The 18,342-nt window shown below is 36.1% G+C and overlaps 2 protein-coding genes across 3 annotated transcripts in view; both read left to right on the top strand.

Annotated features, from left to right (window-relative positions):
* The first annotated feature begins 279 nt into the window (after window positions 1-279).
* Window positions 280-5,329, top strand: LOC115212058 (40S ribosomal protein S2). The gene is made up of 5 exons (XM_029780866.2): window positions 280-535; window positions 4,324-4,431; window positions 4,525-4,698; window positions 4,821-4,980; window positions 5,068-5,329. The coding sequence occupies exons 1-5, from the start codon at window positions 308-310 to the stop codon at window positions 5,229-5,231; spliced, it is 834 nt and encodes a 277-aa protein (XP_029636726.1). The 5' UTR covers window positions 280-307; the 3' UTR covers window positions 5,232-5,329.
* Window positions 5,330-16,501: 11,172 nt separating this feature from the next.
* The window catches only part of LOC115211608, a 481,864-nt gene continuing 480,023 nt past the window's right edge, over window positions 16,502-18,342 (top strand). Inside the window, exon 1 of one of the 2 annotated variants that reach the window (XM_036503259.1) lies at window positions 16,502-16,667. The gene's annotated coding sequence lies outside the window, so the exon portion shown is untranslated. Of the gene's footprint in view, window positions 16,672-18,342 lie in introns of both variants that reach the window. The other variant, XM_029780201.2, reaches the window with a different exon arrangement.

Genomic DNA, 18,342 nt, shown 5'->3' with positions numbered 1-18,342 from the left:
GAAATTCTAGTTAGAAGAGTCTATTAAATATTAGAGGGTACTTCCGGTATAATCAACTGAATATAAATAGCGAAATTAAATCTACTTCCTCTTTCTCACAGACCATGTAAGTTGGTGTACTCTGTCTCTATTTCTTGGATTATTAGTTTTTCTTTTAATTTTATTTCCTTCATTGGATTGATTTATTTGTAAATATATCTTGAAGATTATAAATATACTTCTTCAAGCATGTTAGCTGCTCGTAATTTTAAGGGATATCCCAAATCTTTGATAAAAGAAAACTTGTATTTTATTTAATTTTGTAGCAATGGCGGACGCAGCTTCAGCCGGTGGCAGAGGAGGTTTTAGAGGCGGTTTCGGTGGTAGAGGACGTGGTCGCGGCCGTGGCCGTGGACGTGGGAGAGGCCGCGGAAGAGGTCGTGGTGCTAAAGATGCCGACAAAGAATGGGTTCCCGTCACTAAATTAGGTCGTTTGGTGAAAGACGGCAAGATCAAAACCCTTGAAGAAATCTACCTGTTCTCCCATCCAATCAAGGTATATAAACGTATTTCCTAGCTTATTATAGTTTTTTTATTAGTTAACCCTATTGCTTTAAATCGATGTTTAAACTGCTAATTAAGTCGATTATAGTCCGTTTATACGAAACCTCTTCAACTCTGTATAAAGACACGTGGTGATTCAACTAAGAACAGCAACTTCTATGGCGGCATGTGCGCAATCCCTGTCATAGCATATTTATATGTAAAAATTTTCGTCTTTGGTTCTATAGCTTTTCCTTCTCTCACTTCTAGCTTAAAATGCGAAAACGGCATTTTTTAAATTTACGTAGCTACAATCGGCATTTATTTTTTTTCTTCAAATCTAGACCGGTTCTAAACGATAGAATTACATCCACGTTCTTGTATTCATTGTGTATTTCAAATCTGCATGCTTTAAAGCTCTGTCGTAATTAAATATCTGTATTTGTAGACACGATACTGACCTTTTTTAAAATTTTAGTGGGACACAAAGTATTCCCCTCTTGAATTTGTTTCTCATTTTATTTTGAGAAAAATAATTTTTAAGGAAATCTACAAATACGCTTCAGATGATGTAGATTTCGACTATATCGGAATTTGTTGGCGGACTTTTTTCCAGGAGTGGGAAGAGAAATTGGCTTTGTTTCCTCCTAGCTCACTGAAAAATGTCTTCATGAAATTTTTTATGAATATCCCGTTACGATTATATCAGAATTTTAATGTGGGGGGAAAGAATGGTGGGTACGCACAGAATCTTTTTTCCCGAAATTTCGGACTTTAGTAGTTGCGTGCGCCCGGCAATTATTTTTTCGTATTAAATTCCAATATCATCTTAATCTGAATGGTATTTGTAAGTTACATGAAAAAAATACCCATGTTTCTGAAAGTTAGGAAACAGATCCAAAATGTGAATCTTCTGAAACTCCGGAGGAGTTTTAGCAAATTTTAATAAAGTCGTAATCGACATCTGAAGGGTGGTGCTTGTAGAAAATTCCCATTTTTCTGATAGTCACATAGAAATAAATTGGAGGGAGCATACTTGCAACATGCCTATTTTTATTAAATGTATACTTTTCGGAAATAAGCAGTATTTAAAAATACTATCACTGGTGGTAGGTAGTGTTATCTCTTTGTGGATAGATTGCTTGAAATAACATCGGAATATGAAATGAATCAAGATATATATTGCGATGAAATCAACGAACGGATATATATTATAATAGCAATATTTCGATATAAGCATCAAGATTAAAATTTAGTACCAATTAATGATTTCCTAATCTTAACAAGGCTAGGATCATTCTTGCGATTTTTGCAATTTTGTTTTTCAGAATAGGAGTTTCCATGGTACTATTAGCGAACAGTGGTCCCGGTGCGTGGGCTCGCGCATCCGCGCTAGCTAGTCGATCCTACGACTACGTAGCAAATAAAACACTAAGTAAATAATTTTTTTAAACAAAGTAATAAAAATAAAAAGACAAAGAATCGACTGGACACAACTAGCTAGCGAGTGCGCGCACCGACACCACTCTTAAGTAGTACCCCCAAAATTTTTTAAAGTTGGGTAGGGGTCTGGTTGTGTCTTCGCCATGTACGCCGTTAAGCTTTTTCAATTTGGCGAATTCAGATTATCTTTCAATACTAGTTTTACCCTGCCCAAAAAGCACCCAACTGAATACATTTCTGCATGGGACGTTGCGGACAGGAAGAGTAAATCCGATACTGTTTATTTGGGTGAGGTAATTTTCTCTATGAATCTCTATCTCAAATTAGCAGTAACATTTCATTATTGTTTCATAACTTTTGAGACATTTAGTTGTAATAGGTAGATGTAATTTTAGATAGTAGCCTTTTGTATGCGTATATATCATCACTGGTTAACGTCTGCCTTCCATACTATATGTATATGATGAGAAAATAGAGGTAATTCATAACTTTTTATAGCTATCATCGTCGTTTAAGAACTCGTTTTTCAAATTTCTGAATTCCCTCTTTCAGGTTTTGTTTATCATGCTCGTGATCTCGTGATACTTAAAAAAACAAAATCTCAATTATTTTCAACCTCTTTATTTCCCCCCCTTACCATTCTATAAAAATTCCTAGACAAAATTAATATAACTTAAGCTGCCCGTAGTCGCTGGATCTGATGAATATAAAGTACGAAACTGCATGTGAAGAAAGAAATATTACGAGGAAAATGTTCGGGATAGCAAAATAGTTTGATAATTAAATTTTCATGCCATTTTATGATTTCCTAATCTTGACAAAGCTAGGATCATTCTTGCGATTTTTGCAATTTTGTTTTTCAGAATAGGAGTTTCCATGGTACTATTAGCGAACAGTGGTCCCGGTGCGCGGGCTCGCGCATCCGCGCTAGCTAGTCGATCCTACGACTACGTAGCAAATAAAACACTAAGTAAATAATTTTTTTAAACAAAGTAATAAAAATAAAAAGACAAAGAATCGACTGGACACAACTAGCTAGCGAGTGCGCGCACCGACACCACTCTTAAGTAGTACCCCCAACATTTTTTTAAGTAGGGTAGGGGTCTGGTTGTGTCTTCGCCATGTACGCCGTTAAGCTTTTTCAACTTGGCGAATTCAGATTATCTTTCAATAGTATTTTTACCCTGCCCAAAAAGCACCCAACTGAATATATTTCTGTTTGGGACGTTGCGGACAGGAAGAGTAAATCCGATACTGTTTATTTGGGTGAGGTAATTTTCTCTATGAATCTCTATCTCAAATTAGCAGTAACATTTCATTATTGTTGCATAATTTTTGTACTTTTGAGACATTAATTTAGCTGTAATAGGTAGATGTAATTTTAGATTGTAGCCTTTTGTGTGTGTATATATCATCACAGATTAACGTGATAGCCTTCCATGCTATGTGTATATGATGAGAAAATAGAGGTAATTCATAACTTTTTATAAACTATTACGTCATCTCTGACAGCTGTTTCAATTCAGAAATCTTGGATAATTAATTTATAAAATTAAAATAAGAGGAAACTCTTTATAGGTCGCAGGGATATACCGAGCAAATATACAAAAATAGCCCAGTTACAAGACTCAATTTAACATAGGGTAGTATATATTATGTTTTAATGAAAGAAAAGAGATTATTATACGGTATTGAAAGAAAAAGGAAATATGGAAGCAGAAAAACACATGTATTTATAAATATATAATTCCACAATCCAACATAGGAGAAGCAGGTAGTGTATATTTTGTCTTTAAAAAAAAATTTGGCACAATATACACCACCTACTTCTATGTTGGATTTTGGAATTATAGATTTATAAATACGTTTTCTTTCATTTTTCCATTTCGTTCTTTCTCAATACTCTGATATTAATCTCATTTTAAGAAATATTATATACTACCTGCTCCCCCTATGTTGGATTGAGTCCTTCTGTAACTGGCTCTTTTTCTATCTAAACATGCATTTCTAACAGGTATATCCATACTACCTCTGAGGAGATTCATTGTGATTTTAATTTTATAAATTATCTAAAGATTTCTGAATCGAAACAACTGTCAGAGATGTCATTTTAGAATTAATAATTTTATTAATTACCTCTCCAGTTTCTCCTTATTCTGTAGATATATGTACCGTGGAAGTTATTTTACTAACTTTGTTATAAAGTAATTGAAAGAAACAGCGTCTCAAAATAGATACAGTAACGAATGGGTTAATGAGGTTTATATATATATATATTTTATCAATTGAGATGTGCCAGTCTATATTTTAGTTTTAATATAAAGTTATATTATGCAAATATTGCTTTTTATTTATCAGGAGGCAGAAATCATTGATTTTTTCCTGGGCTCAACCCTGAAGGATGAAGTCTTGAAGATTATGCCTGTACAGAAACAAACTCGGGCTGGTCAAAGAACAAGATTTAAGGTAAGACAAAAAGCTAAAATTAATTTGGTGTATTTGAAATATAATTACAAGTGGCTTATTGCTACATGAATTTTAACATTTTCTTTTATATAGGCATTTGTTGCCATTGGTGACCACGATGGCCATGTTGGCTTGGGTGTGAAATGCTCCAAAGAAGTTGCAACTGCTATCAGAGGCGCTATAGTTTTGGCTAAGCTGTCTATCATTCCAGTGAGACGAGGCTATTGGGGTAATAAAATCGGAAAACCTCACACTGTTCCTTGTAAGGTAAGGTTTAATATAATCTAATATATCTTGATCTGAACACAACTCAGTACATACAAAATTGAAAATCTTTGAAACTTGCTTGAAGTGGAGATTTAATGTTAGCATATATATTTCTCTTTCAGGTACTTGGTCAGTGTGGTAGTGTAACTGTGATCCTCATTCCTGCTCCTCGTGGTACAGGAATTGTGAGTGCTCCTGTTCCCAAGAAACTTCTCAATATGGCTGGAATTGATGACGTATACACTCAAGCTAGAGGCTGTACAGCAACCATGGGTAACTTTGGTAAGTGTACATCAATAATTGATGTCTTCTGATTATTAGTCTCACTAATTTCAATATTACTTTCATGGGTTGCTGTTTCTCTTCCAGCCAAGGCCACTTACAACGCCATTGCAGAGACCTATGCCTACCTCACACCGGACTTATGGAAGGACAATGCTTTCACCAGGTCGCCATACCAAGAATTTTCTGACTTCTTGGCTAAGGCACACACTAAATTACCAGCACCAAGACAGGAGGACAAACCATTTTAATAACTTACATGTTTGATGTAATATTTGTGGTGGTCCCCTCGGTGAAGGAGAGTGAAGCCGTGTTTTAAATAGAAAAAAATAAAAAAGTGAATTGAAAATTTTGATGTTTTGTTTTTATCTATAATTTTGATAGTATTTATTAGACTGGAAAATTTTTTAAGGATTCTGCTGTTGGTCTTGAATAGATATGTTAGTGTTTAACTTTTCATACTGGCCCCTAAATTTTAATGGTTATTTTTGTCATTGTCAGTCTACTGAAGTACTAAACTGTATGGTTCCAGGTTGACGTCCTCAGGACTGGCTTTGTACTTAATAGTTTTGCTTGGTTACTGCTATAGTGGGATTCAGTGTTGTGGCTACATAAGTCTTTGTACTGCAGGATGAGTATTAAGTTCTGCAGGTTTCACAAGGAAATAATTTGGTGCCAGGTCTGTCAAAATGCTAGCTGAGGATTTGATTAAAATCTTAGTTTTATAATGGTTTACTTTATCATATAGCACAAGATCAGTGCATTGTTAGAGGAATGATGGAAAGCGACTTAACCTGTTGAGTTTCAAAGTAGTGACCAATTCTTATTCTAGATAGCTACCTAGAATAGAAAAAGAAACAAGGTCAGGTTTTTTAAGATGTATACAGTTTTGTTTTGGGACACAAACTTATACAATCATCAGACTAATTATTACTGAATTGGGAAACTGGTGAGGGGGCTGTCAAGAATGGCAGTGACTTCATGAAATAAAGTATAAATAATTGTATAAAAAATTACTAGATTAAAATTAATTCTGTATGCATGTCTTTAGTGTTGACAGCCGGTTCCATTTTTGGTATGTGTCACTTAGTGTGTTGTAACAAAGAGTAAGGTATGAAAACGTCCAAGTCTGGCAAGGTTACCATCATAACTTGGGTTTGTGAGATTATTGATGTGCAGGTGACTTATTTGAGAGCTGGTCATGAATGGTAACAAAAGGATTTTTCCAAATACAACTGATTAATAATAAAGTGAAATAGAGCCAGTGCAACATAAATCTTGTAAAATGCAAAGTTATTTCCCCTGTCATTAGCAAAACTCTATCGTTTGTCTGTTTTCCATGCTGGCATGGGTTGGACAAAGTGTAGTAGTATAAATGGATAGACCAATTTGTAGCAACTGCTTTGTATATTTAATTGCTGGTGAGGTAACTATTTTGAAGGCAGTGAACTGGCAGAATCGTATTATGCTGCGCGAAATGCTTTAGTATTTCGTCTGCCGCTACATTCTGAGTTCAAATTCCGACTTTGCCTTTCATCCTTTTGGGGTCAATTAAATAAGTACCAGATACGCACTGGGGTCGATATAATCGACTTCATCCGTTTGTCTACTTGTTTGTCCTCTCTGTGTTTAGCCCCTTGTGGGTAGTAAAGTAATAGGTAAGGTAACTATTTCGTTTAGTTATAAATACACTTAAGCATATATAGGCTTAGGAATGTAAAGCATTGTCCTTGTCAGCACTTCATCCAACCTATCAATTATCGATAATGACAGTACGTGTGTGGCTTAAAGTTTTAATCAAAGAAATGGAACGACTCTTTGGATTGACTTCCCATGGCTTCGAATCAGTTACCAATGTGAATTAGGTGTCCCTGTACCTACAGTATATTGCTGTTCACTGGTTGAAAGACTTTCGTGTGTGTGTGTATATAATTTTCATTTATTCATACAATTCTATCTTAAGGGGTGTAATAAAATAAAGGCTCACATGGCGATGTAAACGGAACCCATCCCTTGTTTTTATGGAATCCCATGTTTTAGGCTATGGAGATTGATTCTGAAAAAATTTTCAAAATTCACAACTTCAAAATCCACTCCCATTTCTTGAATTTTCACTTCTGGAAATTTTTTTCTTTGAAATATGGAGATTACGATTCTGAAAAAAAAAAAATTACAAAATTTCAATCTTTCTAAAAAAAAAAAAATAATTACCCCCCCCCCTCCCGATTTTACGGTCTTGGTCTTCAAGCAGGCTATTCACATGCTAGAAATAACAGCCAAATCTCACAAAACTGTGATAACATTATGACAAATACTGTAATCAATCTACTCACCTTTCTGCAAAGATTTCTTTGAGTAATTCCTACAGTAATATAACATTTTGTTTTTGAAAGATACAAAAAAATATGAGTGCAGAAATAACAGCAAACTCGCGAAGAAAGAAGTCAAAATAGGAAAGAAATACTGTGACGAAGTGAAATTAAAGTGTTCATTTATATTGTGTGTGCAAACACATTTTACTTGTGGAAATAATGTCATTTGCTTTCAAAAAATCCATTATTTTTTCTGAAGCGAGCTTCAATATTTCCTCTAATGAACACTTTAATTTCACTTTGTCATATTACTGTAGGAAATTACTCTTTGAAGTTGCGATTTTTGAAAATTTTTCAGAATCGGAATCTCCATAGCCTAAAACATGGGATTCCATTAAAAAAAAAAATAAAGGGTAAGGGCTCTGCCTTGTGAGTTAATTTTATGCTATCAAGAAGAACAGTTATTCAGGTACCAACCAGACAAGGTGGAATAAATTGTGTAAGTAGGCATAAAATATGAGACGGGCCTGAATGAAAAGATAGAAAACTTTTCATAATGATGCCAGGTATGCTTTGGTAGATAGGCAAAGATGTTGATCAATGCCTTGTGGTACAAAGTGTTCCAGACTACAAGGCAGTGTACTACAGATAATGAAAAAGTGTACAGAATAATGACACACTTGACCTTACCTTGGAGAGAGGCATGGATCTGCTATTATGAAGAGAAAGCAAGTTAGAGGGTCCACTCCAACACTTGACAGGAATCTAACATTGAAGTTCAATCTGATAAGGCAGCTGGTCTCGGAAATAGTTAAGATGCTTAAAATATTTAGTGAAGTAGGGTCATGAGACAATCAGGAAATATAAGTGGGTGTCATACACTAGCTAATGTAACAAGTATCATTGTCAACTTGTACAAGAGTAAAGATGCACTATATAGGCATCTAACTGATGGACTTGACGAGAAGGGCTTGTCTTTGGGGTGTGGTCCAATGTTAAGGACCTGCTTTTACCAAAAGAGGTCCTCAGTAATAGTAAGGCTTAAAAATAAGTGAGCATGAGGGCTCTAGTTGTAGACTGTTTAAAGGGATGTGGTGCTATATTTTCTTGATATGAATATTGCTTGGATATTGTTTTCGGTGATTGCTTTCAAAGCCTCCATGCATGGAAATAGTCCTTATTTCGTGTGAAGTATCCAGGTGTATATAGATGGAGAAAATTAGGGAGGAATGAAGGGTATCATCTGCAAAAGTGGGCATTGTTAAACATGATACAGGATGTATGGATGTATATGAAAATCTAAATCCTGTGGTATACCAGAGTGATAGTGTAGGACAAAATGGGCTCCATTAGCACACCATGATAGTGTGATCTGATTGAAAGCTAGTTCCAAGAGATGAAGACTGGATCGTATCCATAAAATTTTGATAGATTTGCAGAGCAGACTTGGTTCAAAATTTTGCTGATGTTGAGGCAACATTTTCATCAAATTTCTTGCCATTGAGAGTTCACTGGTATATAGAAAAGTAGATCTCCAGTGGATCTGGATTTGCATAAGTACGACACGTGGTTGTTAAGGAGAGAGGGTGATATTGAAGTTACTGGTGAATATCGTTAATTGCCTTTCACAAATTGAAAATAAGTGTAACAGATGATAGTGAGAAGGCTCCGTGATTTGCATTGCTGCAGAATGCCGTCATTAGTTATGTCCCTTTACGTTCTGAGTACAAATTCTGCTGAAGTAAATTTTGCCTTTTCATCTCAGTTAAGAATATTCCTTTAAAACATCCTAAAGGTAACTGGAATTATATTAGAAGACTAAAACTGTCTATCAGATTTTGGCTTCTGTTGCCACTCATTAAAATCTCTAATTCCAGTCACAACTAGGATATTGTAAGAAATATATTAATTTTTAGTGTATACACATTCTACTATTCATTTTAACCATCTATTTGTCAGGTTTTCTTAGTCATAGTCCAAAGGTACATGATGCTTTTAGCCAATGTTTGGCAGATGAAATAAATAAGTTTGCAATTTTTTTAAACTTCAGGGTTTATGACACTCAAGGTACCATTTCTGCTGTTATATGCCACTGCACTATGCCATATTTTGTCCATGGCACTACCCTCTCATATATCTAATCTTATTTCTAAACCCTTGAACAATTCAGCCTGCAGTCTATCACTAATATGCTCATGTTTAGGTATTTGGTGTACCATTTGATTGTTTTGTATTGATTCCAAGTTTTTTTTGTTAAGGTTCCATTCACCGTTCTTCAAAAGTAAAACTATATCATCATGGATTATTACAGAGAGTTTCTTCTGGCCAACCAGTTGACATCTGACTGACATCAACTAGAAGTGGGAATAATCTACTGGGTGCATCATCTGTGTCTCTGTCTTAAGAACATGCTGGTTTTAAGTCAGCAGATGTCAAATATAATGCTTTTTTATTCACAGTAATCATCATCGTTTAATGTCCACCTTCTATGTTGGCATGAGTAGGGTTTTTAATTAATCTTGCAATATCTCAGCTTCGAAATTTTGATGTTTAGAATGACATTGAAGGGTAGGTGTGATAAGCTGGATCTGGCTGGTTTGACTATAAAACAGATAACATATTTGGGCTGGATTTGGCCAGTTTAAATGCTAAAGGGTTCAATGCTAGCATATTCTACAATAGGTCAGTAGGTATACAAATGATTTTGTTTTTCTGACATTTCATTCACATGTGATGTTGAATTTTTTGTTTTAATATGTAAGCATTAAGATTGAGAGTGATGAAACTTAAATTGACTGCTTAAAGGTTTGTATATAACAAGATTGTCCATAAAACAATTCTTAGTGAAGAGGTGGTCATTATTTTAAACATGACATTTATGTATAATATGAATAGTAAAGGCGGTGAGCTGGCAGAAACGTTAGAATGCTGGGCGAAATGCTTAGCTGTATTTCGTCTGCCATTACGTTCTGTGTTCAAATTCTGCCGAGGTTGACTTTGCCTTTCATCCTTTAGGGGTCGATAAATTAAGTACCAGTTACGCACTGGGGTCGATGTAATCAATTTAATCCATTTGTCCTCTCTGTGTTTAGCTCCTTATGGGTAGTAAAGAAATAAATATGAATAGTAAAGGTAGTAAAGGCATAGCACCAATTATTAATATTGCAGGTAGAATTGTTAGCATGCCAGGCAAAATGTTTGGCAGCATTTTATGTCTTTGTTCTGAGTTCAAATTCCTCTGAAATTGACTTTGCCTTTCATCCTTTTAGGGTTTATAAAATAAGTACCAGTTGAGCAGTGGAGTTGATATAATCAATTCACCCCATCCCCAAAATTGCTGGCTTTGTGCCAAAATTTCAAAATCAATATTTATAGGGGTAACTATTAATTTGCATCGATTTTGAATTTGGTTTGCAAGATTCTTTATGTGAGTTCGTGTGTTGAAGCATATTTTACTGTGTCTGGTGAGAGTCACTCTTTAAGTTCCTTATTATTTAACACACTCATCGGTAAAGTTTCCACTCATTTACTTATTTATTTTTCCTAAAATTTTCATTGCATCTTGCAACCTTTTCAATAATCATTGACTCTGTCTATTATTCGAGCGACGTTCTTTTTGCTTGTTTGTGTGCATGTGTGTGGATATGTATATATGTGTGTGCATTTGTATGCATTCTGCATATTCATATGTTTGTGTGTGCATGACTGAGTGTGTCTAGGCTTTTGTTGCTAACTACTGTATCTATGTATGGATGTGTCTCCATTTGTGTCCTTGTGTGAAGTGTGTGTGTATATGGTCATGTGTTTGTCTTCATTCGCATGCATGTGTGTGCTTGTCTGTTCATATTATCTATGTACCTATCCGTCTGTACGTACATGTTTACATTCGTTTCCATTTACCTACATGCATATACTTATACACACATACATTTATATAACAGCCCACTAACTATTCTACCGGTATATATATATATATATAAACTGGGGTTATGATTACCTACTACATATATTTCCTATTTAGTACTGAGGATGTTTCATTTATGAGGACGTATTCATGTATTTGTCTGAGTGTTGGGTGCTTATATAAAATGTGGATGTCAAGTTGACCCAGGTTGCCTCCATGTTGATCCTTGGAATATTGATAGAGTATGGAGGAAAGTTTTTGTCATATTGTATCAAATGTCTATTTAGTCTTTTCGTTATGCTCCTAGCTGTCTCTCCTATGTATGTCATGTTCTTGTCTTTACAAGCACCTTCTATGCACTTTATGCTGTAGACTACATTTCTAGTTCTATAGTTAATGCCAGGGTTAATCCTACACACCATGCAGTTATTGGTGCATATGGTATTCTCAAAGGGGGTATGTCCTACATAGTTGTGATCTGATGGAGTTTCCTGGCTTTTCAACAATCTTAATGTTAAGTTTGGTCTCCCTCAGAGCTTTCCTAAATCTATGAGGTAGTTCTCTATGGGCTGTGGCCTCTACAAACATCACTCCTTGATATTTGTCAGTTTTGTACCACATGTTCACCCTGTTTGCTTTGTCACAAGCTCTTTGTATTTTATTCCAGTCTTTACTTCTATATCTAGGGCAGGTACCACTGGTTTCATTACATATAATGTTATCTAACTTCTTTCTAGCACCCTTGTATACTCAAACCTTATGTTTCTGATGTACATATATGTATATGTATGTAGGTAAATGAATAGACATACAGACGGAAAGGTACATAGGTAATATGAAGACTGAAACACATGACCACTCACACACACACACACTTCACTTCTCACAAGGACACATATGGAGACACACATCCATATATACAGACAGTACATTGTCACTAAAACCCATACACAGACACACTCAGGCATGCACACACAAGGAGACAGAGGTACACATGCAGAATACATACACATATACACATGCATGCATACATACATGTGTATGCACACACTGACCCACATACATGCGCACAAACAAACAAAAAGAATGGAGAGTTCCAATGACTATTGAAAAGGTTGCAAGATGCAATGAAAATTTTAGGAAAAATAAATAAGTAAATGAGTGGAAACTTTACCAGTGAGTGTGTTAAATAATGAGGCACTAAAAGAGAATGACTCTCCCCAGACACAGCAAAATATTAATTTGCAACCTTTCACTATCCATGGTGCCTTTGATCACACATTATATTGTTCTTTTCTGATTCAAGAATGTTGATGTTTTACAAAATAATCAAATGTCAAACTTTTTCAGGAACCAGATATCCAAGCATTATTTGGAAAGATTACCAGGCACAATCAATTTGTCACCTCTTGAGATTTCTATCTCAAGAGGTGACAAATCTTGATATTCATATATAAATTTTTGCACAGAAATTATAAAATCTATTTTGCAATAAAACTCAATTAGATTTTAACCCCTTAACATTCAGATTACTCAATCAAATGTAATGCTTATTCACATGGTTTTGAATTAATCATGTGTAATTCCATAGTTTTGAGATTTCAATGTGATTGTCTTTAGAATGACATTGTAGGGTAGGTGTGAGAGGCCAACTCTGGCCAGTTTGAACATAAAACAAGTAGAAAATTTGGTTTGGATATAGCCAATTCAAATGCTAAAGAGTTGAATCATTTTTGCTTGTAGAGTTATATGAGTTTAGCATACATCTACAACTGTAATACTTGGATACAACAATAGTGTTATGTCCTGGAGTCACTGGGTGTTGAGTTGGCCTAGGTTGATCACGCCTAGACCTGTGTCCAAACAGCTTTCTATTGACCCTAACAATACCTCTTTTTAGCCAATTGCTTTTTTAGCAGGCTCTATATTAATTTTGATAGCTCTTCTACTCACTCCTGAAATTGAATTGTCCAGAGTTTCATAGGCCTTACTCAGCATACGATTTGCAAACAAATTCTTGACTGTCAACCACTTGGTAAATACCACATTCTCCACCAATGCATGTTACTTCCTCTCTGGTGCCTTTTCCATCCTCCATCTCTGGGTATAATTAACTCCAGTAGTATTTGTTGCTTTGTGTTGGAAACCAAAATGGTATCTAGTTTCAGCAAGATCTGAGTGATATGTGTTGGAAATTTTAACTGTTTCCCAGATTAACATCTATCTCTAGTCTTGTGCTGCAGAAAGTAATGTCTCAGAGCTGTTCTTGGGACTTTTTGTAAGCCCTTTTCCCTCTTCAATAAAGGCTGCTTTTCTGTCACTGATCCCCTTATTGATTGCTTCAGCAATGATCTTGAGGACCTGATCATGTCTTCAATAATAGAATCTTTCACTCAGTGCCTTTGAGCAGCTGCTTATGATGTGTCTAAAGGTCCCTGTCTTAGAACACCACAGGTATGCCTTATGTAAATAGATTTGATGCACAGGATAAGAACTTGATCCTCTATGGGTTCCAGTTCCAGATGTTCTGTCAAGTGATATTCCACTCCATTGCCTGCTCCCACTTCATCCAGGCACTGTTTTCACAGTGTCACTGCTTTGCTTGCCCACTCTTCCTCCACTGATGCACAACTCCTGCTATGCCTTGCTAACCATGTCATATTGAGTTGTTGTAGAGCATTCAAATCCAGCCCTGTCATGTTCTACACCACCAAGGAAGGCTGCTCAAATACCTGATGGACTACATTTTGCTTCTTTCCTGTTCTCACAGTAATCTCAGTGCTAGACACCTTGGTGTCCTATAAATGTTCTTATACCCGTGACACCATAAATTCTTCCCTGACAATTAAACAGAAACCTTAGCTTGTTACTGTTTATATATAGTATAATGTGCTCTAAGAGCATCGCAAAGGTGGCTGCTCACCATGAACTCTAAGCCCTCTGTTACTGTCATGGGGACTTTTGTAGACAAGCAAAGGCTAGAATAATCTTTCAAGGTAAACCCAAGCCTTGAATCTTCTGTTTTGATGGAATTGATGCCCTCCAGATTGTAACTGAAGACCTTTCTGAGACTTTTCACTGATTTTCTGTGACAAATGGAATCTGATTTTCCTCTACCCACCTACTTATCCTTTCTTCAAAACTATGCATTGGGATTTTGCAGGTTTGAAACTCATGTTCCCATGCCACAAACTTCTTTAGTTGCCAGAGGATCCACTTAGCTTTCTGCACTATTTTTGACACTAATGTATGGTTGCCTTACTCTTGTCTTAAGAGGACCCTGTCACTCCTTGGCTGTTCTTAAGGCAAAGAGACACACTGATATGGTGCACCCAGTGGATTATTCCCAATTCTAGTTGGTGCCTGTCAGATGTCAACTGGCTGGCCTGAAGAAATCCTCTGTAATAATTCATGATGATTTAGTTTTACCTTTGGAGAATATAGTGTCTTTCTAGAACAACTTCAACCAGATTGTGCAGTGTTGGCCAAATCCAGCCACAGAACAACCAGGTCCTCTATTTCCTGTCATTACTCCTTGATGAGTTATGTCAGTACACTTGTGTGTTCAAGGCAGTTAGGGACTCCTGGTATGTCTCCCTTCTGTACTGATATGCTGATGATGATATTGTTCAGCAGAAAGTGGAAAAGTCTCTTGGACACAACATTGAAAAAAAATCTTCACTCCAACTACTCTCGCGGAGTGGTTGGCGTTAGGAAGGGCATCCAGCTGTAGAAACACTGCCAGATCAGACTGGAGCCTGGTGCAGCATCCAGGCTTCCTAGACCCGGTCGAACCGTCCAACCCATGCTAGCATGGAAAACGGATGTTAAACGATGATGATGATACTGGGATGATGCAAAATTGGTTGATATTCTCAGCTCTCGCTTCTTTAGGTATGTATATCTCTTCACCACATCTCTATGATTAGGCAACTCTCCATCAAATCACCTTCTGGGCCTTCCAAAGCCTTTCACTAGTTCTTGTAGACCATTTTATGGGAGTCTGCTTAGGCCTGGTGCCAAGTTAGATCATTACCTTCAAACTACTTTCACTTTCAAGCAAGGCTACTCCAAGTAGAAATCCAGTTGATCTTGATGTTTAGAAGTGTCTTGTAAAGACTTGGTGGTTGGACCCTCCCTCACTGTTGCTCTAAGCACTCATTAATGGTGTCCTTGGAACAGGTCAATTGACCAGTTCTCTTCTGAGGATCTACTGCATTAATCTTTGGTTAACCAGGAATACAGCTCTCCTATTGTTATTTCCTGTGACTGTTCTTGTCAGTATTAGGAGCTCCTCCCTGAAGACTGTCAAGTCTGTTAGGGTGGCCTTTTCAACCACCTCGTTATCCTGTGGTTTGGCACATAAATTGATAGTACGGATTTGGGCTCCTCTGTCCCAAAACGATGAACTGCAAAGTTCACTATGAATATGTGGAGGGCAGAGTTTTCAGTCATATTGATACATATCTCCCCCGTCAGTCCCTTTCCAAAGTTCCACATCTCATTTGGCAACCCCTTATACTAAAGATTCGGTCAACATCCTAATCAAACTGCTGTCACAACTCGACGAATAGAGCCAGTGGATCCCTAGCTGGGCTGGTGAACCAGCAGCTGTGGCTGACATACAGAAGCACATGACACTGGTTTGCCATGCGCCTGGCTACTTCTGCGTCTCACCTCATACGTTTTGCTTGTAGAGATATTTACAAAATAGACATATACAAAATTAAGCTAATCCTTAAGACCCATCTATAAAACGCATGCTTGTCTAGGTAAAAACAATAAAAATATTTCAGATAAATTTTGTTTAACAATTGATAGACCGAGTTACACAATATTTTTTTTTGTTACTGAAATGTGTAAAGTTTAATTTTATAAAAAAAGTTAACGAATACACAACACCTGTTAATTACATTATGAAAAAAAAAAGAAAGCGAAAAGAAATACATTTCAATCATTCGGGTGCGTAAAAAGTAACTTTGTATATTTTTATGTTTTCTTGGCTAAACATAGATTATTACAAATGGAATAAAGTATGGTTTAAGAAGTGAAAAGTGCAATCCCATTTTGGGGGGTAAATTTATGTATGTTTACGTACATCTGACTAGAATTGAATTAAAATATCGCACCTTGTATACAGAATGAAGCGGAACTATAAAAATATCGTGTGATCTCGTGTGATTTCTCTACGATATCACTGTCGTCGTCGTCGTCCGTCACCACCATCGACCAACAAACAGAGTTCTAATCACAGCCACCGCCGCCGCTGCTGCTGCTGCTGCGACCGCCACTCCGACTTCCCCGCCGACTACTCTTACCAGCCATTTACTCAAAATTTTGTTTTGGTCTTCGATCGGCACACGGACCATGTATGTGATGTTTGCCGCTCATCGACGGATATTTTACCATTTCTCACTGGCTCCTAGCAACAGACTTAGCGAAGCACACCTGGATTAAGCCCCTGTGTATTTTTAGGTATGTTTTGAAATTTTTTTTTACTTGCATTTCCTGAAAATACTTGAGATTATGAAGCGAGAGGTTTTTTTTCTCTCTCTCTCTCTTCTTGTTTTGCGTACATTCTTTCGACTGACAATGTTGGTCTGACACTACACATACGCACTCACCAACACATACAACACTGGGAAGCCATCCAGTTCTGGCTGCCGAATATCTTCTGCTATTTCCACACAACACGAAACACGCAGCTACAGTTTTCTTGTACTTTCTTCATGAAATTGTTTAATAAATTAAGGTTTATTAAAGTTAAAGCAAACTTGCGGACAATGCCCGATTATCTGCAACGATAAATTAACGCATTTTTTTTACTGTACAAAAAATACTTATCTTGTTTGTCGATATGGTAACATTTAGAATAAAATAAAAAGGCTGTTGAGAAATTGTGAACATTTCTGAAAAGGTATAAGCAACATAAATTTGTAGATATTCAATATGCGCTTTCCTATGAATATATACCCTTATCTAAAAGATGGAGAAGAGGAGAAAAGAAACCTAATCGTCAATATTCATCAAATCGCACACACATTATATACGATACATTACATATGCATTGGTACATACACACACACAGACACACACACACACACACACGAATAATCCTTAGACTTGTTTGTTTATACACATATATTTATTGACTTATTTGAACATACTTAGGTACTTAGCATTTTTGTAATTTACACAGTCAGACCAACTATTTAACCGATTTTATTGCAGCTACCATCGTATATTCTAGACAGATTACTGCAGCGTTACTGATGCTGGTTGCTCTGTCAGTCGAACATATATATATATTGTTTCTAAGACTAAAAGATTAACTTTAGTTTCTCTTCTGTCTCCCACCCACGATATAATGCTGCTAATCTGTCAACATCTAACATCGTTGCACACAACATAAAACACACATGAAGCTGCTTGCTGCCTTCAGAGACGTTTTGGATGATTAGAATTTGTTGCATTATTATTTTTTTTCTTTCTGCGATCGGCAGGTGATACTCAATGGTTTGTATATCTTTGGACCAAATCCCGTCCTTCAGTATGAGGAGTTTTTTTCTTCTTCTTTTGCTTTTGCTTTCCATATTTTTCTTTCTTACCCGTCTACTTCTATTTATTTATCGAAAGAAATTATCTGTAACGTTTGAAATTTAATTTTCTCTTTGTATTTTCTGCAATCGTAGAATTAAGAAGTGCCTGCCTCTATCTACATAAATAAAACATAGATATCATACGTACGTTCATTCATACATACATTTCATAGATACAGCTGTGACTACTATCTGTATATCTATCTGTGTATTATAGTATTAATTTTCTGTGTGCTAAGATCAAATATTGCGAAGATTTTTTTTTTTTCATTAATTACGCGTAGGAAAGCCGATATTTTAGTTTTGTCAAATGAGGGAAACAATCGTAGTCTGCAATATTACCGGTAGAATTTCAAGAATCTGTAATTAATCTTTACTATTGTAATATCATGCTATAATTTTGCTAATTAAAGAATACTTTCCGATAGATGCTAGATATATTGTTCTTATCAATCGCAGCATAAGAATATGTCTGTTGTGAAGAATATGTTTTATCCTCTTTCGATAATATTTTCAAAGGAGGCAAATATATGGACGCATTCGTGTT

This window comes from Octopus sinensis, linkage group LG5 (genome assembly GCF_006345805.1).
Source record: "Octopus sinensis linkage group LG5, ASM634580v1, whole genome shotgun sequence".
NCBI classification, from domain to species: domain Eukaryota; kingdom Metazoa; phylum Mollusca; class Cephalopoda; order Octopoda; family Octopodidae; genus Octopus; species Octopus sinensis.
The sequence above is the reverse complement of the archived record's forward strand: the minus strand, read 5'-3'. Positions and strand labels throughout refer to the sequence as shown.

Bases quoted from the DNA above. Each gene is read 5' to 3' on its own strand.
- LOC115212058 (XM_029780866.2), top strand. From the start codon at position 308: ATGGCGGACGCAGCTTCAGCCGGTGGCAGAGGAGGTTTTAGAGGCGGT. The intron at 536-4,323 runs GTATATAAACGT...TTTATTTATCAG, and splicing joins TGTTCTCCCATCCAATCAAG to GAGGCAGAAATCATTGATTT. The intron at 4,699-4,820 runs GTAAGGTTTAAT...TTTCTCTTTCAG, and splicing joins CTCACACTGTTCCTTGTAAG to GTACTTGGTCAGTGTGGTAG.